Below are 26,670 nucleotides of genomic sequence, written 5' to 3'. Positions count from 1 at the left end.
GTATCAGTTTCTCTCAATCTTCCCCGCTTTTCATTTTTCTTGGCCTGAATTTATACCTCTTCTCATAACTCTAACACTCTCACTCTCTCAGATTTTCAACTCCTGTCTTCCATGCCTCCTCATCTCCTCACCTGCTTGTCATATGGTGGTTCCAGCCCAGTGGTTCCACCCTCCTCTGTCACAGCTCCTGCTCTCAGCTCTCTGCACACTTCCTCTCCCATCGATTCCCAGTCTCTAACATCCATAGCACTGTCTGCAGCACAACATCCTCCCACCTCCATCACCTTTGTTGCATGCTTTCATTCCCTGCCTCCATCTTACTACCCTCACTTTTACACAGAAAATGCACAATTGTGAATGAATCAAAGAACCAGACAAAAATAGAAAACCCTTTTTTTGTTTTGTTGAGCAAGCAGGTTTTCTTTTTCACTGACCTTATTTACTATCTCAATACTGTATATCGTTTCCCGAGTCTATTTTACTGTTGTTCATGAAAGGGTTATAAGAATTTACGTATGAAAATAGTAATTATGTGACTTGGTTTGCACTCTTTGCCTTTGCAGTTGAAGACCCAGGTTAGCTACCCGGTTGGAACAAGGGTCTTTCTAGATGGAGTTTGCATGTTCTCCCCGTGTGTGTGGGGTTTTTCTCAGGGTTCTCCAGTTTCCTCCCACAGTCCAAGAAAATGCAGATTTGGGGATTAGGCAAATTGTGTTAGTGTGAGAGCGGATGGTTGTTTGTCTCTATGTGGCCCTGTGATGGACTGGCACCAGTGCCCCCATGACCCTCATGTGGAGGATAAAGTGGTAGAAGATGTGAGTTAAAATACACTTGGAAATGTTCTTATAATTATAACATAAATATAGTTAAAATAAAAAGCTAGTTAAAATATAAGAAGCAGTTGCTTCATCAGAGGGACTTAAAATAAGAAGGCATTGCTTAAAAATATATTATAATTTGCAGATTGAGATAATCTGTGATCGTTTACCCTTGGTTGAGGTTGAGTTTAATCTGTTTTTAAGATGTGTTATATGATGTTTTCTGTGCTTCCTTTTGTTTCTGTGAGTTTTAGAAACTAGTCTGGTTAAAATGTGGTTCAGTTTTCAATTATTGATGTCTCGTTCAGCCTGTGCAGGGGTATGTTTTCCACTCATTGATTGTGATCATGGCTCAATCAGAGTCATTGTGTGTGTGTGTCTTTTATTTATATATCCCCATTTACAGATAATAACAAAGGCTTGCACATTGTTAATAATGTATATACATTTTAAATGTTAAACGAACCTGCAGAGTGTGAAATATTAATTCATAATAAATTTGACGATGGAATTAAGTTGCAGTGGAAGTGAAATTCTACAGTACTTGGTATAGCCTGTTGTTAGCAGTGAATTTACCACTGCACAGGTGCAGTAGACTATTGGCAGTGTTTTCATGTGCATTGTATGTTAATAGGGTATTGATTGGTGTCATTCTTCGGTGAATATATAGAGAATAACTGCACCTTTGTGTTTTCAGGGACGTTTTGTTTTCTTCAGTTAACACAGATATGGTGATGTATCGCGATATGATTGACTTGCAATATATTGATTATCACAGAATTGTTGTATTGAGATATAATGAGTGTCGTGGTACCTTTTGATTCCCACCCCTAATTGTTAACAGATAATTGTGTTATGTTAACTGTGCTAATCTAAGGATTATTATTTTAATAATTTTCCATGTGTCATTTAAAGCAGTTTTATTTGCTTTAAGACATTCAGTTGTATATTTGAGAACACAATTTAAAGGTCAAATTTACTTACTTTTCTGTGTTTTTCAAATGGTATCGCTTACCAAATAGATACTGTTAAGCATTTTGTAAAACTGCATGCATATTTATGGGAAAATAATACATTGTGATAGTGGATTGATCAGACTCGCATCAATCACCCCCTTTACAGGGGCACAACAATCATCCCCAGTGTTGTAACAGAGGCTAAATTCTACCTGTACCTAATTTGCAAGCTTTGATATTGGCTCACATTTTTAATCCACTATAAAGCTTTATGAAGGTACCTTTTTAGTACACATCAGAATAAGTACTGTCAAACGTCAATGGGTTAGGATGGGCCCTTTATCTTAAAGGTATAATGAATAAAACATTTATTACCCAGTATAACTCATAATCTTAATATATTTTCAGCAGCTGATGGAGTTATTTCTGACTTTAAATCTTCCCACCACATACCATCTGTCTTCTGTCACTCATCCTTTTGGCATTTACTCAATGTTCTTAAGCCAAAGAAAACAAATGACAAAGCTGCCGCTATGACTGTATTTCCGTGTGTTCTTGATTTTTCAACAGACGATTCTGTTCAGTGACTGCATTTAAACATTAACATTGACTTATCTATAGGTAGCACTCTTTCTCCCATCATCATTCTTACCTCTCTCGCAGGAGCGTCCCAAGTAGCCCGTTCCGGAGCAGTCACACACATAACGATTCCATCCCTCCCTGCAGATTCCATTGTGCTGGCAGGGGTTGGACAGACACTGCTTGGGGGGCTCCCTAGAGCATGAGGGCTTTACCCCGACTGCCCTCTGGGCCTCAGCCAGTCGCCGGATGTCTTTGCTCTGCCCGTCCACAAACAGGTCTCTTATGCAGCCCACGTAACCATAGTTCAGCAGCGCTGTCCACACCTGAGACACAAATGAACCAGTGTTTAAGGGTAATTGATAGAAGAGGAATTTGTGGTCCTGTGTGTATTAATAATTCCTTTAAACACACAACATGACAAAGGGGGTCTCTCAATGAAAACATTCATGAGAGACCTATTTTCATGAGGTAGGGAAGCAGCTTTTTGATCACGAAAATTGTTTTCTTGTCGTCTTGTTTGGTTCCCCTGTGTGTTTGCACTTCACAGGGAGAGCTTTGGCAGCAGAACGCACAGCAAATGGCAATGAGTAGTCGTGATGCATTAGTGACGAATCCACACAGTGAAAGAAAAGACAAAAGACAACACACTGGCTAACTAGTAGTGCTAAATATTTCCTTCCTCACTCATGTTTCCAAGGTAATTTGGAAAGAGGGATTTCTATGGATTTAAATTGTGTTGGAAACAATCTGGATAATGTAAGTACACTACTCAACAAAATATATAATGTTAGTTTTGTCGTTTGCATACATTTTATATCTTTAAGTCATCCATTACAGTTATTCCAAGGTGAATAGTGAGGTATATGTGCTTTATGGTATATATGCAGCAGAAGCTTGAAGACATTAAATACTTATTGTTTCTGCTTGAAATTGTCTAACAGAAACCACCTCGAATTGGCTTGTAAAATCCTATCATACAAGAGACAAAAGAGACGACACAAATAGGTAATACAGCAGAGATGAATTGTGCTCTGTTGTCTAAATGACACAATACAACATGGTGGATCAAGTTAATTTAATGAAATTTAATATACTCAGTTTTGAAAAGATGTTATTGGATAATCAGCCGATTTGATTGTAACCTGTATAAGCTGTGAAAAAAAAATAGCCTCACGGTAGTTCAGTAAAAACATTTGATGCTTTTTCCCTGTGCTTGCAACAACAGGCTCTGCATCCTCGCTGTCACAGGAAATGTAACACCCACCACTCTTGGCCTCCTCCTGCGTTAGCAGTGTGGTGTATATGAATTTTGATTGTTCGTTAACATGTGTTCATGCTAATTAAATTAATGTGATCTATCTCGGGCTCTTCCAGGAGGAGTTTGTCAGCACAGGCAATAATAGTATGTCAACCTTGCTCAGCTTTGTCCCATTGCATTACATGATTAGAGCTGCAGCCCATAACAACATCCTAGGATCAGTTCTTAGGCCCAGTGTTGCAGGTCCTAACTTCTAGAGCTAGGCTTATTTTGTAGGTTATAATGTATGACATTGGAAACGTAGTTCATAGACACAAAACAGCACACAAACCTCTGTGGGGAAGATGAGTCCAGCACGATCCTCAGGTAGTCCTCCGAGGTACAAGGTTTCATCCAGGTCCAGGATCTCACTGTCTCCTGGAGCCGTGTACGCTGTTCTTACACTGTTCACTGAGATGGTTCCTGCATAAAAGAACAAGAGACACAGAAACCACCTGAGTAAACATTATGACCTTCAATGAAAACATTCTCATCACACTGTCATCACAACCACCACGATTGTGACTTTGTGATTGTCGTCATCGCCCTCCCCCTTGCTAAAAACAGAAGCACTGAAAATGCTTCTGTTTGTAGTGGTAAAATGCAAACCACACAGGCAGAACACTTTATCCCCAATAAATCTTTAATGCACTTATTTTTAGACATTAGAACATTTGCTGTAAACAAAAGAGACCCCCTACTGAGGAAACAGGCAGCATCTACTGTGGGTTTCTTAAGTGTAATTTACACCAACACGATACATATAACTCTATTAGTACCATGCCCGAAAAGCATTTAAAACCCTGTTTTGTAGACGTAGTCTCTGTCACTGCACTCACTTTGTTTGGCTGTTGTTTAAAGCGGACAAAAGACAAACAAGAAAAGGACAATAACTACGAAACGGCGCAAAACTGCATTGTGTAAGTGTGTTTAATGTATCTATTGATTATATTTGTGGCAGGATGCATGGGTTCATGGTAAATGTGGCCATAACATTGAAAAACAATAACAGCACTTTTGGTAAGATGAGGAAACAAGCTATGATTGCTTTAATTACCGTCTCAGTGTTATGGTAATTATATCAACATATTACAATAAATGTGGCAGTGCTACTGTGCATTGATTCAGTTAAAATGGTGTGTACAGCACGAACGTAGTTTAAATTAAAGACACTGAACAGATGGCAGCCGAAATGGCCATGCTAATCTGGTGCCGACGATAAAACGTGGAGTACAGTGCTGCCTTCTCATTATCCAACACTTGCTTCTTATCAACCTCTGTGGTCATGGCTTAGCACCAGACTTGCGAGAGTTGTGAGTGTACCTGAGCGTCCGTCCCTCTGAAAGTCCACGTGATACCATTCACCGTCGTTGACCTTCCTGTCGATGGCCTTGGTTTTGGTGGTTCCTGAGCCCATGTCTAGCAGCAGGTACAGGTGTCCATCCAGCATTTCGATGGCAAAGAAGTCCACCTTGATGTCAAACACATCAACATCAGTAATCTGTAAACAATAAGGGACAAGGATGGATGGCAAGGAAATACAATCATACAATCATCTGCAAGTTATAATTGAGTAGCTCCAATCAAACTTACATATTGTGCATTGAAATAGTCATTTGTTTATTTTTAAAAGTGACACTCTTTAGCTTTATCCTTCACAAAACAAAAAAACAACATCTTTTTTTCACCTTGAGTATGGGTGGTGAGCGGGGGTCCTTGCGTTGCTGCTGGCGGGGCTTTCCATGACTGAAAAGCATCAAACCATTTGGCTCTGTGGTCCTGAAGTCAAACGAGATGGATCCTGCTTTCTTCGCTGTCCACTTGCTCAGTGCCACATAAGACTCCGGCGTGTCAAATGTCACGGGGTCCAGCGTGGCCACACTCTCACACTTGAAGGACACCACCCCGCTCACCTGCAGCAGACAGAGGAGAGAAATGTCTTAGTGGGTTCTAGCATTTGAGAAGATGAATTGTTGCACAGATGTCCACTGTGTTTCAGAACCTGAAAGGATTCCTTTGTTGTCTGAGACTAAAACAAAGCCAGCCGCTTCCAGCTGTTAACTGACTAGAGGACAAAATGTTGTGGCTACCACTCAAAAAAAGTACAGTATAATCCAATTTACTTATAATCCTGGCAGTATAAATTTCACAGAGCCTGACAGGGGCTTCAGAAACTAAACTATCTGTGTATCTTACAAAAGAATAATGTGTTCTGTTGGCTCAGGTTGTTGAAAGTGCCTACCTTCATCTTTGGGTCTCCCTGTTTAGCCAGTCTAGACAGCTCCAACCGTACATCATTATTCTTGTACACCACCTTTAGGGAAGGGAATAGGAGACGGGAAGATAAAACATGAATTCACTATTAAATTAAATTACAAGAAGCCTTTTCCTCCCCAATGTTCCTACTTCTCAGATTCAAATATTCCTGCCGAGGCACAGAATTGAACTATTGTCATTATTTAACAAAAATAAAACATAAATCATAAATGATAAGAGACGGGGAACAAAACCTTTTAAAATGTGGCCTGTTCTTAGGTTTCTTACATGACAGTGATAACCTTAAGACTTTTTTGTCCCTGCCACTTGCACGCTCACTTTTACTGTCTCTCTTCTCCTCACTGTCTCACTTCTCTTTCCCTGACACAGTATGCTCTCTGACGGAGCTGTGTGACTTTAAAGGCTGTGCCTCTGCTGAGCATTTTGATGTAGAGAGAGCCGAGCACACACAGGCTCTGCTGTATTAATGCAGACCTCTTTCCATGACCTGCGAGCAACTCTGCAACACCGCAAAATTTCTCCTGTGCATTGGAACAGCTTTTGATATTCTCATATTCAGGCTTTCGTGTCTGCGTGTAGAGCACTGAGGGTGATTCTTGAGTAGAGTATAAGAGCCACACGTGTGCAAGTGCGCCTACCCTGCACCGCATGAAGTGCACAAAACTGTTACAGCTGTGATCGTTCATGCGCATGATTCACGACATACATCTTAATTTGCTCACATGGATTATAATGGCATCATATTAAATATGTAAATGTGAAGCGGAGGGTTCACTTTGACAGCAGCAGCCTCGTTTAAATACCATCAGTCTTAATGAAGCAACACAGAGTGCATTCACCGCTGATACAGATAGCTCTCTGTTTGGCACATCATCTGTTGGCCTCTTTGGTTGTTTGCTTATGCCTCTGTGTGAGTCTGTGTGACTGACAGGAAGACTCAGACAGGGTGTATATTCTAAACAGTGTGAGGATGTATTTGACTTTTGTTGCATCATGTGCTGTGTCTGTATATCGGTGTGCAATTATTTGTGCTTTCCTGCAGTGTGCACATGCAAAGACTGGTTTTCTGTTTTTTTTTCTGTTTTTTATCAGTGCATCATGTACGTTTTTGTTGCTGCAGTGTTGTGGCCCGTTTCAAACACAGCGGATGGATGGAACGCCTCTGTGGCGTAGCTAATTAGCATGTTAGTGCTCAGTGCTGTATCTGCTCCCTCAACGACACTCATCACTGATTCTCTCTGATGCTGAAGAGTGTTTGTGTGAGTGAGAGAGAGTGTGTTTGCCTAATGGAAGTATTTCTTTGTTTGTCTGCATTTTATTAGACAATGTTTGAAATGTTTCCATGATGCCTGACAAAAAAGGAACAATAAGGATGAAAGAGCTAAATATAGAAAGTAGGGGTCGGACAAAATATCGATGTGGTGATATATCGTCGTCCTTCCTTGTGCACTATAATCAATATGCCAGTGCAAATATAGATATTTTAATTAACAAATTACAGAGTTCTAAATTAAACAGTCCCTGCCAGTTTCACAATTTGATGTCTCATTACGGCAGTGCTGCTCAAATGGGAAAACTTGGGTGGAATTTCCAGGCCAAAGAAGGGGGAGTTTACAGTGGGATAATGGTGGAGAAAGTTACGTCAAGAGATGCTCCATCCACGTTCAAGACATAGACTTTATGCATTTTTTTTCTCTATGTTGTGAATTAATAGAGAAATTATATATATATATAACTTTTCGCAAATGTATTCCTCAGTTTCACTTTGATTATCACAGAATCGTTTTGTCATGATTGTATTGGTATTGTGTATCTTATATCATATAGTATTGTGAGGTACCCTGTGTTTCCCACTCCTAATAGAAAGTGACAAAAACAGTAAAATTGGAATTTCTTACAGTAAAACCGGGAAGAGAGTAGGGCAATAATTTAATGTAATCGTTCATAGACTGTCAGTGGAATTAAATTGTTTTTGGATGTATTAAGAAATGATAATGTGGAGGTTATGTCAGTGGCTCGTTCTGTCTAAATGAATACCTCTAAACAGTAGTTAAAACGAGCTAAATTAATGAATGGAGTAATTCTTCTTTACGAGTTTGTGTCATGATCGTGTATATCACACATGAACCCCACCTCTTTGAGACAGCCCATGAAGTTATTGCTGACTGGAGAACCAGGCAGGTCAGCAGTGCTAGGGCTTCCTCCCACATAGAAGAAGTCATCAGAGCCCAGCATGGTGTAGTCCTCCTGGGTGTAGCCGGTGGTGGTCAGGATGCCGTCCACAGAGATGGTCACCTACACAACAAAGCACAGGGAAAGGACACGCTATATACTCAGACCAAAGGCAGCGCTAAGCGCTAGCTAGGTGCTGACCAGCCAAATTAGCCCCCGTTACTCTTGTAACCAGTGTGTATGCAAAGTGGTGGGAAAAAGGCTTGATTGATTTTGGGAGGTGGTCAGTTGTGCTGCTGTTTTTTTTTAAAGTGGTGTGACTGGATTGGTGCAAACTGTGTAGTGTCACTAAGTAGAGCTACACCTCGACATTTGGAAAATATCTTGCTGTGAACTCCTCAATGCCACTCACTCACTCAGCCTGCAGTTAAAGTGATATACTCTGCTGCTCCAGCTACCATTTGTTGTCAACACGCCCCTGTGTGTGATTTAGACTTTCTGATACACAAAGCTTCAGGGCCACCATTGGTTAATTCTGACTCACCCAGACGTCAAATTAATTTCTTCTGTCACTGCACTGTGCTGACTCAACAACAAGCTTTTATGAAGGATAGCTCCATCTCTACTTTTATCGGTTTTCCTCTTTTAAAAACAAAATGTGCCTTTGACTTAATCTTCAACTTCCCTTACCGCTCCACCTATAAAGACACCGGCATATATTCCTGAAAGTAAACTAGTTCATTTTGTCGTATAATAGACTGCACACATTTAGCTACCACACAGCCAACATGGTCACACATAAATCAAAAGTATCATCTTGATACTCTACAGTCCATTAACGTCCATGTTTGACTGCCCGTAAAGGTTCCCGGCTCTTGACTTTCCCACTGTAATAATATCTTCCTTTCTCACTGATGTGTTTGTAATTGCCAGGCAAACTTGCCCAGCCAGGCAGGTGTTAGTAAAGTATCCACATGCTTTGTCGTGCCATACAGTAGGTGTTAGTGCATTTACTTGTTAGTAGTTGTTAGTCGCTGCTCTGCTGGCAGCCACAGCAAGTGTTACAGGTGTCAGGCCAAGCTGTGTGGGGTTACTGAGGTTACGTTTAATGGTTTCAATGTTGTTAGTAGTTGTGATGATGTTATGTTGTTGTGTTGTTAGGGTGAGTTGTGATGATGGTGTTAGTTTGTTAGTAGTATGTGGTCTGGGGGGAGTTTGTTAGATCAGCGAGTCAATATGGAATGACATATAGACAGACACATAGATTGATGTATATATATATACACACACACACACACACACACACGCACACACACACACACAGGTGTTAGATGGGTTATGGCTCATTCCACACACAAGCACACACAGAGACACGCACGCACGCACGCACACACATATAAATATATAACCATGCAGCCTGTTCCTCTCTCTGCATGCAAACACAGGCAAAGAGGACACAGTAGGTTAACAAACAACAACAGGGAACAGAATGAATCATAAGCACAATGAAGAGCATGCAGTGGCAGAGTGAAGGACGTCAAAATCAAAAGAAGAAAGGGAAAAGGGGGGGAAAGGAGGGACCTCTCTATCCATTTTACGGACCAATCAGAGAGGGGAAGGGGTTCTGAATCACGCCATGCAGGAAGGAGGGGGGCTTGCCATCTGCGTGCAGGTGAGGCATGAGCTAATCAGTACACGCCTACATGTCACATAGTGATGAGTGAAAAAAAAGTAGAAAAGGGGGAGGGAGGACTTAAAGTAAAAAAAAAGTGGTTGGCAAGGACGGGGACGTGGGGGCTTTTTAAGCATAAAAGATTACCAACCGCATTTGTCCTTTTATTGGTTTAGTTTTGATGTCTATGGTTCAAAAGGAAATAGACACGGGGCAAACCCAAACTAAGAAACAATTAGAATGATATCTACCGAACAATGGAGTTTGTTTACCATAGCGTGTCCAATGCCTGAGTGCTTTGTAGAAGAGGGGGAGAAAGGAAAGCAAAAAACTGTGAACAGAACAACTTTGGGAACAAAAAGAGGAAAGCTAGAAGGCCTCTGGTGACGTTAAAAGGTTGGTTGGAGTGGTTTCGCTAGGAGAAGGGCACAGGTTAGGTTAGTAGAATGAATCATTCCATGGATGGTGGTTAGTTTTAGTAGCAGGTTAGTAAAGTTAGTTGTCAAAGTTAGTAGTACAAACAAGCAAAGGGCACAGGTGGTTACAAGCACCTGAGTGCTAGTGACCCTCGGTGTTCTCCAGTTCACTCCTCTCACACGCACACACAAACGCTCACACACTCATACACACAATTGAAAAAGCACTCACCTAGTGCTGAAAGCAGTGCTGGTCTGGTGGTTAACACACTGTAAACTAAGACCAAAGCCTCAGGTATTTACTTCCTACCACAGCGTCACTGCAGTCGGACAGCAGACCACTGACCATAGCTTTAACATTGATTAGTTTCTTGTTGTGGACTTAAGTCTGTTCTGCTGCTCACTGCCGCTGAAGCATCTGTAGAAGTCACTGTGTTTTCACCATAGAACTGAAATGCACATTTAGGCTCTTTCACAAGTAACCAAACCAAAGGCTGGAAATACAAATGACCGTCAATTTTGAAATATTTGTAAACTGGATCTCAGACGAATCAATTACTCGTTTTGTCCATAACATTAAATGTTATGGACAAAATGAGTATATCAAGCTCTGTAACTGACATCTGCAAAGTTCTTGTTTAGGACTAATCAATAGTCCAAATTCCAAACCAAAGATGTTTAACTTTCAATGACATAAATCAAACAAAGAGCTACTTATCCTTGTTGCTTGATAACGGTCAAAATAATTGTTGTAATTTTGTAATTTGTTAATTTTTTTTTTGTCAATTTATCACTGAAACCCACATTTAATTACACACATGCATAATTGCATACATACACTTTGGTTCCTCCATATGACCTTTTCAGTTCTGGACTGATTCTATTGTAACTAGCTCAGACAAATAGACTGAGTCAGTATATGTGCTCAGTCGCTCACTCGTCCATCTCCTGTTGTTTGGTTACCTGTCTCAGGTTGCGGGTGACCTTGACATCGTGCCAGGCGTTGTCATTGAATTTGCCATTGACGGGCTCCACCAAGGCCTCGAAGGCCCCCGATCCGAGGTTGATTACGAGTGACACGGCACCGTTCTTCAGTGCCAGGTTGACATAGTCGGCTGACTTGCCAGTGTGTAGCATCAGGCCGTTGCGCTGCAGTGTCTTGAAAGAGAGGGTGATTTCGTCGCTGCTAGACTGGATGGGGTTGGGCGACAGGTCATAGCAGAAGTACTCCGAACCCTTGAAGGTGGCGACATATTCCTCGCGAGCTGAGGGATAGGGAAAAGAAGGGAAGAATCCATTACACTGTTGTTAAACATTCTCATGATTAGTATAATAACCTGCCTCTGCTGCTCCTTCCAACACTGCTCTTTACAATATTTTCAAAGATGATAAAATGGTGGGTGCTCATCAGAGCCAACAGTTAAAAAAAGAAAAAGAAAAAAAAGCTCAACTGGGCCTGGTTGAATTTAATTTGGATGTGCAGTACATAACATATTGTTGAAAATGCTGAAAATGTTGCTATTGTCAAGCAAAAGCCTCACTGCTGCCAGCACTTGGAAGAAGCACTTCCTTCCATACCTCTAATCGTACCATAGAGCGGTGTGTAAACAAGCTTTGATCACTCATGTGGGTTGGAGATTAAACAGAACAGTGTGGATGCAAGAAAGACAGTCGTGAGTCTGTAGCATTCCAAACTCGTTATGAAACCTGCCATCCTCTCTTTTGAGAGAACAGCTGTGCTGGCAGTCTGAAGTGATGTGGTCTTGTTTGACAACACGGCTCATTTTGTGATGTTCATCAAAAGCTAGAATGTGTGTTTGTATGTGTGGGAGCACTCGAGTGTAGAAAGGTTTTGAGAAGCATGGCAAAAACTGATAATGAAGATCAAGAACAGCAGTCTCTGAGCATCATGGCAGCAAAAGCAGACAGGATTGGCTGTTTGGAAATTAGAATATCAGGGAGACAGCCAATAGAAACTTACCTTCACACCCTTTCTGACCCCCAAGGACACAAGACCAAGGTTTTGCTATCCATCATACTCACACATTGACGTACAAGTGCACATACAAGTCCTTATATGCAAGCCTGGAGAGCAACAGATATGCACACCTACGCACACATCTGTGTGCACAAAATGATCGTACTATTGTGCTGGCATACATAAGCGGGGCGACATTATCTGTCTCCTTCACACCCTCCCCCCCTAAAGCTTCAGCCGTCCTCCGCATCCGCTCTTGTGTTGTCCTCATCACCATGCCTGGATGTCTCACACCTCCACCAATCCTCTCCGCACATCTTGTTGGCCTCTTTCTCCATGCTCTATGCAGCCTGTGGCATAACCACCATTTTGAAGTTCATGGTAATGAGGAGAATGGAGGGTAATTTAACACACACACACACACAATATGCAAGGCTGGAGCAAGACAGACACTTGGAAAAAGAACAGTTGTGGTAGTGGTGGTTGAGGGGAAGTGCGGTGGGTGGGATCACAATGTAATGAACAATCTGATGTGTAATAGGTTATTGAGGTGGTGGGAGGCGAAGAGTGGAGAGTAGAAATGGATTCAGCTGCTCTTGAATATAACTGAATAATGAGCAGGAAAACGTTACGTCAAGATGTGTCACAATTCAAAGAGCAATTGTGGCAAATGTATTTCTTTGATTCTGTTGCATGAAAAAAACCCCAAGTGTGAAGGCCAATATATTAGTGAGAAACAACACATTGTTTGCCAGCATGTGAGACTTCCCCCAGTGTGTGATTCCTTTCCTCCGTTTAATTAAGGGTGTGTGTGTGTGTGTGTGTGTGTGTGTGTACAATGTATTGTACTATCTTTAGGACTTCTTCTGGCATCAAGACCAAAATCTGGTCCTAATAAGGCACAACCTAATTTCAGAGGAACTGGTAAGTTGAATTGTTGTTCGGTTAAGGTTAGGACTAGGCATTAACTTGGATTAACTCGATGGTTTGTCCCTACAAGAATAGCTGTGCAAATCTGCATTTGTGTTTTAATGCCTCAGAAAGAAAGTTTGCAAATTTGAGTGCGAGCATATGAACGTGTGTATGTGTGCATGGACAAGTATATGCTTCTTATGTGTGCATGAAATGTGTTGGGGTGTGGGTGGGTGCTGGTCTCTGTAAATATTGGTGTATTGCTGTCAGAAAAGCTATTACCAACTTGGGGCCTCGGGCTAGTCTTTACTGAGAGGAGCGAGAGCGAGAAGAAAGGAGACACACACAAGCACACACATACACGAAAGGAGCAGCCACAAATGCTAACACAATCGTGCATACACGTGCACGCGTGCGGGAGTGTAGAAAAATGTAGATGAGGTGGCAGAGTAAGGGTTGGGTGAGGGAGCCAAGTTGTTCACAATGAGAACACACGCAGCCATCCAACAGCATTCTAGCAGTAATTTACAGAGGTGCCATTAGATTTCAGTGTGGTGCTCCACCATTCTGTTGCTAATTTACAGACATGTCATTAGAGCAGACAGGAGCACATAAAGCATCATTGCATCGATGTGGAGGCTCTGGCCTGCAAACACTCTCTCCTTGTGCTAACGCACACACAGCCAGGAGAATGCATATCAGGCCGACACAAAACACGATGACGGATGTGTGCAAGGACGCACCTAAAAACCCACAGACACGCACCGTTCAAGTGGGCAGGTTGGAGTAGATCTGTTGTAGCTCAGATAAATGGAGTGAGCCAGTATTAGCTCAGAGTAAACAGTGAGACAGACACTGACATACACACCACATGTCACACTTCATCCTTTGGAGAGCACTGTCGATCAAAGCGGGTGGGCACGACTATAGCGAAGCAAGGGAGACAAACAAATGGAAGGAATGGAAAAGGGAAAGGAGACGAAGAGAACAGAAATCCTTCAGGGATGCTGGAGTATTATTTTCCATATGCTTTGTATGAATGTGGCTAGTAATAGCAACTAAAGCAGCAACTAACGATTATTTTCGTAATCGATGAATCTGCCGATTATTTTCTCGATTAATCTGTGAATCGTTTGGTCCATAAAATGTCAGAAAATGTTAAAAAAACATTAATCATGTTTGTCAAAGCTGGAAAATATGGTGTTCTCGAATGTCTTGTTTTGTCCACAAACCAAAATGATTCAGTTTTAATGATTTCTTTGTTATGTGGAGCAAAGAAACCAAGAAAATATTCACATTTAGGAAGCTAAAACAATCAGAAATCTTGTTTTACTGATGAAAAAAGCTTAAAACCGATTATCGATTTGTCACAGTGGTTGGCGATTTATTTAGTAATCGATTAATAATCGATTCATCGATTCATCGTTTCAGCTCTAATAGCAACATCTGGTTGTATGTTTGTATGTTTGTATGTTAGGCCCAACCCAAGGTCACTGTAGCAAAACTTGATTTTAATCATACAACCTGATTCAATTAAGTTAGTAAGAGACAAGAAAATAATGGCAAGTAAATGTTATTTTTATTGCATACGATTAGGCTATTTAATTCCCCATGAAGATTTAAAAACTTTATTATCTGGTTTTACGATTGTTATACTTTTTGCTTGCTTAACTCTTGTTAATGTATTTTTATTACTAACCAGAATACCTCAAATGTGTGTGTGTGTGCGTGTGTTTTAAACAGTTGATATTATCAAATATTAATTACTGCAGAAAATATGAATAGCCCATGAATTGGATAAAAGGAAAATGTGATGTCTCTTTACTGGACAAAAGATACCTCCAAAAAACAGTTTAATTGCTCACGATAATGATCGTAAGTAGAATAATTATCTGAAGTTGCTGCCTCTGCCTCTGAATGCTTTTCATTTCATTAACTCTCCCTTGAAAAACAGATGCTCATCTCTCTCAGGCTGCGAGAAGTTAATACAGAAAAGGAAAAGAGAAGAAAATGAATGTGTGTCAGGCAAATATGCTAAAGGAGACATAACTGCACATAATAGGGAGGCTATGGAGGCAGCTATGCTGGGCTGTATGTGGGTAAAGGCAAACATGTAATGCAATATGTGATTGCCATTAGGCTTTGAAGGCTATCATTACACTACTGCACTAATGAATAAAGCAATATCTGGGGAGGCAAGAGGGAGAGGGAGTGAATAACTGATCTGATGGTTGCTGCTGGGACCAGCTGCAACTGTACCACCCCTTCAATGATCAAACACATCACTTCACTGTGATTTCCCTGTGTGTGCCGTTTGTATAGGCGACTGTGTGTGTGTGTGTGCACGTCCAGCGTGTGCATGCATGTTTTAATATGGCTTTGTCTCTTCTCATGGGTCTCCTCATCATCGTTTCACACATTTCCATGGCAACCTGGCATTGCAGCGGCTACAGCAGATATGAATGTGGTTCTGCATGTGTGTGTGTGTTTCAGGGAGAAGGGGGGAGCCGGGAAGAGAAATGGAGAAGGAGGGCAAGAGAGAGAAAGAGTGATTGAGTGAACAGTACATTATCATGGACAGCTGTACTGAATCAAAATGGCGGATAGAGGCTGGGAGCACATCAGGGGAGCCTACATTATACAGCACCTGATAGAGGGAGCAGGGTGCAAAAGAAGCAGGGTGGAGAAAAAGGGAAAGATGCAAGTGGGGGAGGTTTGAAAGAAGGAATAAGAAAGGGGAGCTGGAGAGACTCACTGAGGTGGGGAACGTGAAAAAGAGGTAGAGGGATAGAAAGAGAGACAAGGAAAGGGAGTGGCAGAGAGCGAGGGATGGATGGCTAAAAAGAACGAAGGAGAGGAAAAAATGCTGGTGTATCTAAATCCTAGTGTAGCAAGCCTCAATCATGGCAACCAAGTCATTCTGGAGATAGCACACTGCAATTCCCCCGCACCTCGTTTTTAGCCCACCGTGCAGTTCTGCTATCAGCTTCTCTCTCAGACAGTCCACACATGCAAATACACACACACACACACACAGCATAAACTCAAACATCTTGCATATAGGCATCCCTCCTTAATAACCGACAGGTGGATTAACTACATTTTCATACAGTATATATAGATAGATGACCGGTGTAGGAAATGCATGCAAATGTATGCTAATATATGTGTCGTCTCCATATTAAGTTAAAGAGTTTGAATCCACACAGTCAAGTGCATGAAAGGATAAAACCGCGGTTTCCATCTTTATCCCCTGATAGACAGCATCTGGCTTTGGAACTGATTGGGCTATCACATCACAGCCAAGGGAGCAATACTGTAGAGGAGGATATTACTGTCAGGACACAAGTGACAGATTGGCTGTCTGCAGTCCTAAGCTCTTACTCCTCTTTTTGTTATTGTTGTTGTTCTTCTTAAATCAAAAGAATTCATTCCCAGTGAGTTACAAAAGTTAAAAAAAGATCCACTCCCAACTCGTATGGAAATAACTGTTTATCTGATTGCAGCAAAATGAATCATCTTTGATAAGTGGTTAATCACTATGAGAGACTATGAACGCTTCTTGTCTTTTTCTAGAAGTCATTTTGAATTGAATGTTTTTCAGTTATGTAGATGGCGCACTGGATTTGTGGTGCAGCAGTAGTTATTTGTTTTCATAGTTGATTATGATGTTCACTGTGAGATCAGTCATCACAGTTTTTAAAGACCAATGTGACAATGTCTTATTTTTTTGTGACAAACACAAAGAAACAGACTTCATATATATATATATATATATATATATATATATATACATATATATGTATAAACTACTTTGGGTTCTTTTATTTGAAAATAATAATCATATAACATAATGATAGGAAATATGTAATAATTATAGTTGATAACCCACTCGTCATTGGCGTTTAGTTACTCATTTAACTTATAAAATGTTTAATACATGACATCATCATCTTTTCTCGTATTATGTCAGTTGGCAACTGTCATGTTACATTAGTGCCCTCTCTTCCTGTCAGTCACAGAGCCTCTTCAAAATTGATTAGTCAGTTCTGAGAAAAACCAAAGCCTTCTATAGCTCCATGTATAATGTGATGCCAATCACGATTCATAACCTGCACATATTTATCTGATTGTGATAAAGCAGACACAGTAAAACACATTACAATTTACTTTATTATATTAATTGAATGCCTTTTGGCTTCAAATAGAATATAACTAAATAATAACTTGTACTGCTCATTCAACTAAATGTCAATTTACGAAAAGAGAATGAACAGCACACTTCCTGCCATTATGGATGATCTCTTATTTCTTGTCCCCTTTTGTTTCTTTTATCTATGCTCATCTTTCTGTCTCCGTCTCTTGCTCCCTCCCTCTCTCTCTCTCTCCGCAGCTTGAATTTGGCCTCTTTGGTACCCAGGGAAACCAGCTTGTTTCCATGACAATGTCTGCAGGCAGAACAGCGTATTTGTCTTAAGCTAGATAAGATCAGAGTCAGTTTCATCCCTTTTAGACACACATACACCCACTCAGGCATGCACACACTCGCACACTCGCACACACACACACACACACACACACACACACACACACACACACACACCTATATGCATTATGGGAGATACAGTATGCGTATAGGTGGGACCACGAAAGCATACATCTGGAAAAATGCGCATTCGTGCATCAAGGCAACAGAAACTGAATCACAAAGTTAAATGTACTTAGGTCAGGTGACGCCCACTCAGGCGTGCACACACACAGAGTTCTACACAGCTATTGTTCGTAGGACACTGCATTAAACTTTATTTAACCCTAACCCTACCTTAACCAGTTTCCCAGAAATAAGGTTCTTTCTCATCAGGATCATGCTTTGTTCTCCACGAGGACTACTGGTCCTGACAAGGTCAGTGTTTTTGCAAGAGAAGGTCCTAAAAGGGTAATAAATATAAGTACACACACATACACATACACCCGCCCTAATGAAACCCTCTTACAGCAGGAGTTGTTAACAAATAACAACATAGACCTTTTTTCATAAAGGTAATGTAATAGGTTTTTAATGAAAGCTGGGACTTTTTCAGACGCTGTAGTTATGTCAAACAACTGCCACGATTAAACCAGTGCTCGGCTACTTGTGTATGTGTGTATGTGAGTGGACGTGTGTGTGTGAGTGCGCGCACGCACCCATTTGTTTTTGTGTTTGGTCTTGGCAAACAGCAAAGGAATGCAAGATGGGTTACTGAAGTGAATCGCCAATTGGGCCACTACCTCAGCACCCACCCAGACAAAATGGAAATTGCTGGAACAGGTAATAGACAATTGGAGCACCAACTCGCCCGGAGTATTAGAGCATGAGTGTGTTTGTGTGTGTCGTGTTTGATGAGGTATGTGCATCACTGATGAATACCATCCTGGCTGACGCGAGACTGTGTCAAGTCGACGAGCCCAAGGAGAGATGCAACGCCCCTGCTGAGAAACACTGCAGCCTTATCTCCCTTCCTGTCGTCCCTTAAGCGTCCGACCTTCTCTTTCCACTTCTCTTTTCCCACTTTCTGAATACGTCCCTATCTTTTCTCACCATCACTTTTCTACACTCCTTCACCCAATCCCGCCCACCCCTCCTCCCGCCCGCCTCTTCACACTCGCAGCCATCATCCCCTCTATCTTTCCCCTTCATCATCTGTAAATGGGAAGTCCGTTTCATGTCTCTTTTTATTTTAGTTTTTAGGCAATTACTGGGTGCATTGACTTTGTGTGCTCCCTATTAGCATGGCAGAGAACGAAATGTTAATGTGTACACTTGCTAACGGGATAGTAATTGCATACAATTACTAGCAAATGTATACATTTACCAGAGCGATTGTAACACATTTCCCTCGGTGAAAACCGTAACTGTGTATCTCCTTGATTACGTAGGGGTAGAGCTCAGTATGTGGCGGCATGACTTTCATTACAAGAACTGCATGGGTGTTAAGCATTAATGAGGGTTGTAGTATAGTACTGAAATGGGTGTTAGTAGCACAGAGTAGATGCAGAATTAGCTTCATTATCAGAAAGGTTATTTCAAGGAAAAGTGTACTTTTGGTGAAAACTTTTGTTTGCAATTGCTTTGTCAATTGATGGTGGCCGGAGGGGGCACAACTTTTAGCTCTACAACAGTTTTTTTTAACAGCTCAGGATGTGGCCATCAGGACTCACATTCATGCCAGTCACTCAGGCAGGAAGCCAATCACAAGACACTTGCCTCTTAGCACCAAGCAGCTCTCTCTCACCTCCAGTTGGGTGCTGTTCACTTGCCCGTCTTGCTACATTATGTTAGTATTATAAACAACGGCGACTGATAAATGGCTGAGCATATTAGGGTCACTATTTCAAGGGATAGTTTTGATATTTTATGTGGTATTTTACCAGCAGAGTTTTTGGTCGTACTGATATCTCTATTATACAGTTGCACATTTCTGCTCCACTGCTGATTCATCTGGCTATTTTGTTTTCGGAGGATTTATTTAGTTAATTGTCAAGTCCCTGCAATTTAGTGAAAACATTTCTCTCAGAGGTTTTTTCCCAATGATCGATAACAGAAGAAAAATAGACATTACGGCTCTTCTTACAACAGTCATCAGTTAGAATTGTAAGAAATTGCAATGGGTATTTTTCAGTATTTTGTTGAGATGTGGAGGGGCAAAAAAAAATACAAAAAGAGACAATTAACAGAGAAATTCAAAGAATATAACAATGAATGTGTGTGTGTGTGTCTTTGTGTGTCCATCTGTGTGTTTTTATCCTGAGACAATGTGTTAAAATGAGCCTTTTTGATTGCCAACGCTTTATGAGTCACAAACGATGACTCACAATCCTCCTCCCCTGAACACAGACTCAAACAACTCACACACATTCACACTCACACTCTCTCACACACACACACACACACACATATTCTTCATCCACTGACCGTGAAGAATCGGTGCAAGCAGTCTTACTCATGCATATTTACATTGAATACACTCACCTACTCAGCGTGCATTCTCTAAAGGTTATTATTTGTGCGGGTTTGTGTGTATGTGTGTGTGTAAGCGCGGCAGAGACTGTTTGTTTGTCCACCTGTTCCCGTACGTGCATGTGTAAAGGTCACTTCAAGCGAGGCTGACCGCTTGTCTATGCTGTGCACAGATTGTTGGAGTGATATCGAGAACAGTGGACATGCAGACAAACAACCGTTATTAGCCAGACAATCCTACTCAAAGCTGAAATAAACATATGGATAAATATCATAAACAAGTGACTGCCATCTCATTCAGAACCTACAATCTCTAATTCACTCAACTGTTTATGGCCCCACTCTGAGCCAGAGAAGAAAGAGAGTAAAATCTGCTACTTGACTTTAAGCACATTTTCTATCCAGATTTTGCTGCTCAATTCTTAAAAAAAACAAACAAAAAAAACAATTTCCCCTCTTCCTTTGGCTGCTTGATACTTATGAAAATCCAATTTCGCTTCCTCTGTTCTTTCTTCCCTTCACAATTCGTGCATTTTCACCCACTCAAAGTGATTAGTGATCTGTGGATATGGTTTCCAGAGAGAATGATAGCTGTGTTTTATGGAGGAGGGGAAAGGTCCATGGTTCCCTATCAGGGCTGATGTCCCTTGGAGAATCACTGGGCTGGCGAGGGGGCAGACAGGAGCACCGCTGTCCCTTTGCAGATACAGGCAGTTGCTCTACATCACAGGGGAGAAGACAACTCACTTTATCTTCCCTCGCTTCCTCTTTCCCACTCTGCTCCCTCTATCATTCATTCCTTTAGCTCTACTCTCACAGGCACAGTCTCTTTTTCTCAATTTCTCCACCACACACTTGCACACTCACACACACACACACACACGTTATATATCTTTCTAAGACACACCACCCAACACCCAGTCCACCCCCTCAAAGAAACTCATTTCAGCTTTGTGGGCTCCTCAAAAAGCCTCTTTACGCTGAGCTAACCTAAGCTAGGCTTCGTCTGCACCATTTGACAGCCTTTACATCTCAGTATGCTGAGCAAACACACACACACACACTGATTTTATTCATGTGTGTTTTCTGACAGAGACTTCAAAGGTTTGAAAAAATAATAAAGGACAAAAAAACAGCTACCATTCTACTTTCAGCCTATCACAATCCAAACACCTGTAATAGTTGGGGCATCCACTACACACAAATACACTAAATACATTGGGTAATAATGCTGGAAACATATGTTAATATGTGTCACTTCTTAAGTAGGTGATTTAAAATTCTGTACATAAGCCAGATGAAGCAATTAAAGCCTCACTGCCACCTGGATGATTCATAGCAGACATTTTAGGGCAGAAAATCTGGCACTTACACAGCACAATTGCACAATTGCACAATTGCACAATTGCACAATTCACTGAACACATGGCAGCCTTGTTGCAAAAGCTGTTTCAGCTGTCATCATGTCTCCTCTCGTCCAATCAAAGACCGGCACAATAGATGCAGAACAGCCCGTCACAGCCGAGCCTGTCTTCATGTGGGCCAATCACTGCATTCATCAGCGTCATGCAGAGTCGACCAATCAAGCCGCACCTACCTTCAGATTTTTCAAGAGCACCATAGGTCAGAGCTCCTATTCACTGGCACACATGCACAAGTATGATTACACTTGCACACACATGCATTAGTAGCTTACCTTACCAAAAATGAAACATTGCAATTTGGTGGCAACCGCAAAAAGAAGAAGTTAAAGCTCGAAAGGTTTTCTGTACCATGAGTACAAGATTACATAAAACCTTCAAACCAACCAGAACAGCCCATCAGCCATGTCGCATATGGAAAATAAAATAAAACAAATAAAATCAGGGATGGGGGTACCTCTGAGTTTTCCTACATTCACAGAGGATGGTGTTCCAAACAGACAAAGAGGGCAGAAAAGGAAACAAAGAAAGAATAAAAGGAGAAAGGGGGCAAAAAGACATGGATTTTTGTTTGTTGTTTTTTTTACAATGAACACTTTTCAATGGTCAGAGTACTGGCACTTGGGCTGTGTTCAAAAACATCGGACAACTCGGGTGTTGAGATATAACAGCATTGCTTTCATACACTGCAGGAACATCTGTACAGAATCACATGCACTCGCAGTGTGTGAGCTGGAGCCAACTTAAGGACCAGTGACGCAGAGCAAGACATGCTGGAAGCCAGTGAAAAGCAATGGATGAATGTGCATGGCTGTTCCTTTGAAAACTGCCACAGTCATTGATTCAAATCCGGATGCAAAAGCACATATGCACACAAACACACACACACCCTCAGTCAAACGCTAACATACAGATGAAAAATGAGATGAGGTGGAAGAGTAAAGACCAAATCAAACCATCCATGGAGTTGGTCAGTCAGTCGGCCCATAGCTCCATTTCCATGACCCGCAGGAGACCTGCCAGGTCTAACCCAGCCAAGCGACATCAAGCTACAGCCGCTACTCCCTCCCGTTAGGCCCGCCCACAACAGCAGCCATGATTACAGTATATATCTCAGCAGAAGTTGCTCTCTGGCTCATCACTCTCTTGAAAACTATTAAATTAACATATTTCGAGTCATTTATCATTCTAATTTAATCCGTTGCAACGGTTAAGTTAAAATTAAAACAAAATAATTTCCGGTGTGACCAAATGGCACCATTCTTAATGAGAAGATATTTGCAAAACTGACCTTAGTTCAGTGCCTAGAGAGACAACTTCCTCCGGCGCCAGGTGATAAATGAAGTGGGGGAGGGATACAGGGAGTTGTGAGTGTGGGGTGTGGAGATAAAGGATGATGGTAATAGCAGAGGACAACAGGAAGTGAGGTAAGAGGGGGGGGGGGGGCCATACCTTGGTCGCCAATCATCAGGTGTGCCAGACCTTAAAGGAAAACAAGAGCACAGTCAGCACAGCAAAGGATCATGGGGTATGAAGTTTGTGTGTGCATATGTGTTTTTTGGGATAGAGTTTGTCAGTGACATATATACTGGAGACGTTTTAAGTTATCATACAGTCTCTGTGTGTCTGTGTGTGAGAGAGATCTAAATTATTTAAAATGCCTAAAAAAACCATTAAAACTTACTCATACTAGTCTGTGATCCCACGCACAAACAGGTATGCACACAGGCGTTTGCACACCGCGTGTCTTTGTCTACGTAACCTTGAGGCGAAAGCCACTTCAGATGACACACATGGGATGTAGTACTTACCAGAAATCAGCAACCAACCCCTACATACCCACACAGACCCACACAAATGTATGCTGGGTGCCTTTACTGTGTTTATGTGCAGTGAGAGCATGAAGACCAGAGAGAAGAATGCAGAGGAATAGACTGAACTATAAAATATAGGAATGGCTAAAAAGGAAAAAAAAAAAAAAAGGAGGGGAGGAGAATAGTAAAAAAAATTGATGAAAAAGTGATGATGGAGCTGAATAAAGGTGTAACTAAGCATTCAGGTAAGAACGTGGGTAAAGGGGAATCAGATAATAAAATGGGCACTCAAATATAAGCAGAAGTGTACAGATAAATTGATGGATAGATAGATAGGTAGGTAGACAGGTAGATCGATAGATAGTACAACCTACCTGGAGTGTAGCTGTACTCTGGAAAGGTACCGCAGCCAGGCGAGGGGAGAGAGAGACAGACATTCATTAACATGCATGCTCAGCCCTTGGGTTACCATGGCTACTTACTGTACATGCACACCCGTCCAAGGTTACCGTGGTAACATACATGCAAAAGTCCACACACACACACACGTCTCAATGGATACCATGCTGCACTGGTAGCCCAAACTGAGGCTTGTCTATGTGTATATGTACATATATACAGTATGTACATTTACGCACACACAGCAGCATTTAAGATCTGCACACACACTCTCTCTCTCTCTCTTTATGACTTCACATGTGTACAAATACACACACACACACACACATTTGTAGATACTAGAGGTGGAGGGGGCCATAGCAGTAGATATACATTCACATTCCTACCTGTACGTTTGGATTCGAGAGCCGTTTACCCCAAAACTTACCTTGCTGCTCCTTCCTCTCCCCAGAGCCCCCCCGACAGCATGCAACACACACACACACACACTCACACACAGTCTTTCTCTCACACTCACACTCACACAAACATTGATTGAATATGTCAGTAGTAATGGTATGAAATAGCAGGATAAACATGTAGGGATGGATTAGCAATGCAGGAAGACAAGATGCATGCATGGTTCAATAGTTGGAGAGTGGAGAGTGTGTCCGTGAATGTGTGTGTGTGTGTCTGTGTGTGTGTGTGTGTGTGTGTATATCTACTCTGCTTATTTGCGTTCCCTTGCCTCTGCCCTTGTGCTTATAGCATGGCAGAAACAGGTGGATCCATTAGCATGCTAACAGCGATTTGCCCTCAAGGACAATGCAGGCCAGGCCAGGCCTAACAAGCCAGGTTCACCGTGCCTTCACTGGAGGGCAGAATGGCGTTGACAGTAATTACATATATGCATAATCCGAACCAACCTCTTAATTTACAGCAGCAATAGTTTCAATATCTGACATATCGATGCAGAGCCTTTTCTTCACACGAGTATAGTAGATGTCATAAATGTGTTTTTTTTTCTGGACAGGAAAATGCTTGCAGCAAATAACAATATAATATAACTTTCCAAATGTCCCCTAAGCTTGCCACAAATCTGCGAAAAATAGGAGAGTTAATAAAAGTGGATCATTATGGAGTGCTGAAGATACTAAGTAATCATAAACAAGTAAGGAAACCAGCACTGCCACAGCTAAATCTCCCATTTCTGTTTTTTTAAAAGTCCTAAGGATTCATGTTTTCCTTTGGCAGAAAGTGTTTCATAACAGATATCACTTTTGTCTTTATTGTGCAGATTTAGTGAAGTTGCTCGGTTCAAAAATAACGCAGTATTTTCAAGGTGCCACATGAGAGATGCAGCTTTATACCTGGCACAGTCTGAACTCCAACACTTGCAATTTTATTTAATTTTAAACGAGATAAGTATGGCTCCATCACATACAGTTAACATTTAATACTTTTTTTCTTAAATTAAAGAGGAATTTTGACATGAGTTCATCCTCCCTACTCCCTTTGCCATCCACTTAATTTCAAATACCACCTTTGGGTTTTCTTTTCCAGCTGCTTCTCACTGCATCTGCGAGATCTCTTTTGACAAAATACAAGTTGATATGCAGTATTCACTGGGATTGATGTTGATGCATGGATATTAGCTCAGCCTCAGGATCCTGAGGTTGGAGATATCTTCTTGATTTGGCATCTTGTCAGATCAAATCGAAAAACAGCAAATTGAGCCATGGTAGAAGTATGTGTATTTATATATACACACCATAACACTGCAGTTACAAAGTACATCATTTGTCCTCTCTGAATCTTGGATTTGTTTCCTGAGGTTGATGATCACAAAGTAGAGAAGTTTAGGACAAGTGGCAAGTTTTGGAAATAGTCTTCCTGACATGTTTTCTGTGGTTCATCTATTTGTTTACTGGCCCCTGCTGTTTGTTTCAATCTGAAAAGCTGTCAGTCAGTGGAGAAAGTTTCTTCCTTTGAATCTGTTATCAGAGAGCAACTGGAGAAAAGACATGAAATAACCTTGAAGTCATTAAGCTACTCTCAATATCAGCTAACAACATACTCTAAACCCTGCAGCTATTTTCTGCCTTCACTTTGAAATGTGTATGGTAGAAACTAGAAGACGCTAGTGAAATACCAGACTCAGACTACTTATACATGCCAAATCTTTAGGAGGGAGCTAGAAGGGATCTTTGTTTTCCGTTTTAGTCCCTGAGCAAAATTCAACCCAAGAACACTGTTTTTAACTTGATGCAGAATTTAGCATTTATTTATTCAAGCAGTGTACGGTTTCACATGCTGGGAAATCGGCCCTGCCCAGCCCATGTACATCAATCCAAGCGGACCTGCAAACCGGAGCCATTTAATGAGACTGCCATTAACGACACCGGCCACTATTGCCAGGAGAAAATAAAATGATTCTAGCACTTGTTCTCCACAGCAACATTTGGCATCACTCACAGCTAATATGTGAGTCCATCTCCACAAATATAAAAGATATAAGTAGCCTCTTGTTTGGCGACAAAGCGGCAGTCTAAAGCTGGTATTATTACCTGGTGAGAGCCTTTATGTAAAATACCTGTATCCCCCTATTTACCATGCAGAGCTACGCTGCTTTTAGGTACATCTGCAGTTCTGTTACTAATGCAGTACTCAAATCTTCACATGGTGTGAACACTTTTGTGCGTTTGTGCAGATATTGTGTGTGCCCTGTCTCCCACTGTGCACTAACCATCAACATCACAGCACGCTGGATTAGACTGACGTGGATCATGTAGAATTCTCCTGAATGACAGCCAACGTGCAGCAGCAAGCACTTGTGTAGCACATAATCACCGGCTGCCATGTCAATCAACCTGTCAATTATTTTTGATTAATCTTCGTATTCTTTAGTGTTTTGCGGCATTTGGAATCCATAATGTTGAACTTACTGCCTTCTTTTTTGCACATTTCCTTGATGTACAGA

General features: G+C 41.4%; 1 protein-coding gene across 1 annotated transcript in view; it reads right to left on the bottom strand.

Annotated features, from left to right (window-relative positions):
- nrxn1a (neurexin 1a) overlaps nt 1-26,670 on the bottom strand; it is a gene marked incomplete at both ends in the record, with an annotated part of 52,768 nt that overhangs the window by 23,209 nt on the left and 2,889 nt on the right. Inside the window, 11 exons of the mRNA XM_083904306.1 lie at nt 2,427-2,679; nt 3,946-4,076; nt 4,977-5,124; nt 5,342-5,566; nt 5,896-5,967; nt 8,064-8,225; nt 10,047-10,070; nt 11,154-11,455; nt 21,956-21,967; nt 22,951-22,980; nt 23,687-23,704. Of these exons, the coding sequence (XP_083760432.1) occupies nt 2,427-2,679; nt 3,946-4,076; nt 4,977-5,124; nt 5,342-5,566; nt 5,896-5,967; nt 8,064-8,225; nt 10,047-10,070; nt 11,154-11,455; nt 21,956-21,967; nt 22,951-22,980; nt 23,687-23,704 (1,377 nt within the window). The remainder of the gene's footprint in view (nt 1-2,426; nt 2,680-3,945; nt 4,077-4,976; nt 5,125-5,341; nt 5,567-5,895; nt 5,968-8,063; nt 8,226-10,046; nt 10,071-11,153; nt 11,456-21,955; nt 21,968-22,950; nt 22,981-23,686; nt 23,705-26,670) is intronic.

This window comes from Microchirus variegatus, assembly GCF_963457635.1.
Source record: "Microchirus variegatus genome assembly, chromosome: 17".
NCBI lineage: Eukaryota > Metazoa > Chordata > Actinopteri > Pleuronectiformes > Soleidae > Microchirus > Microchirus variegatus.
Note: the sequence above shows the minus strand (reverse complement) of the source record. Positions and strands in the feature narration are given on the sequence as shown.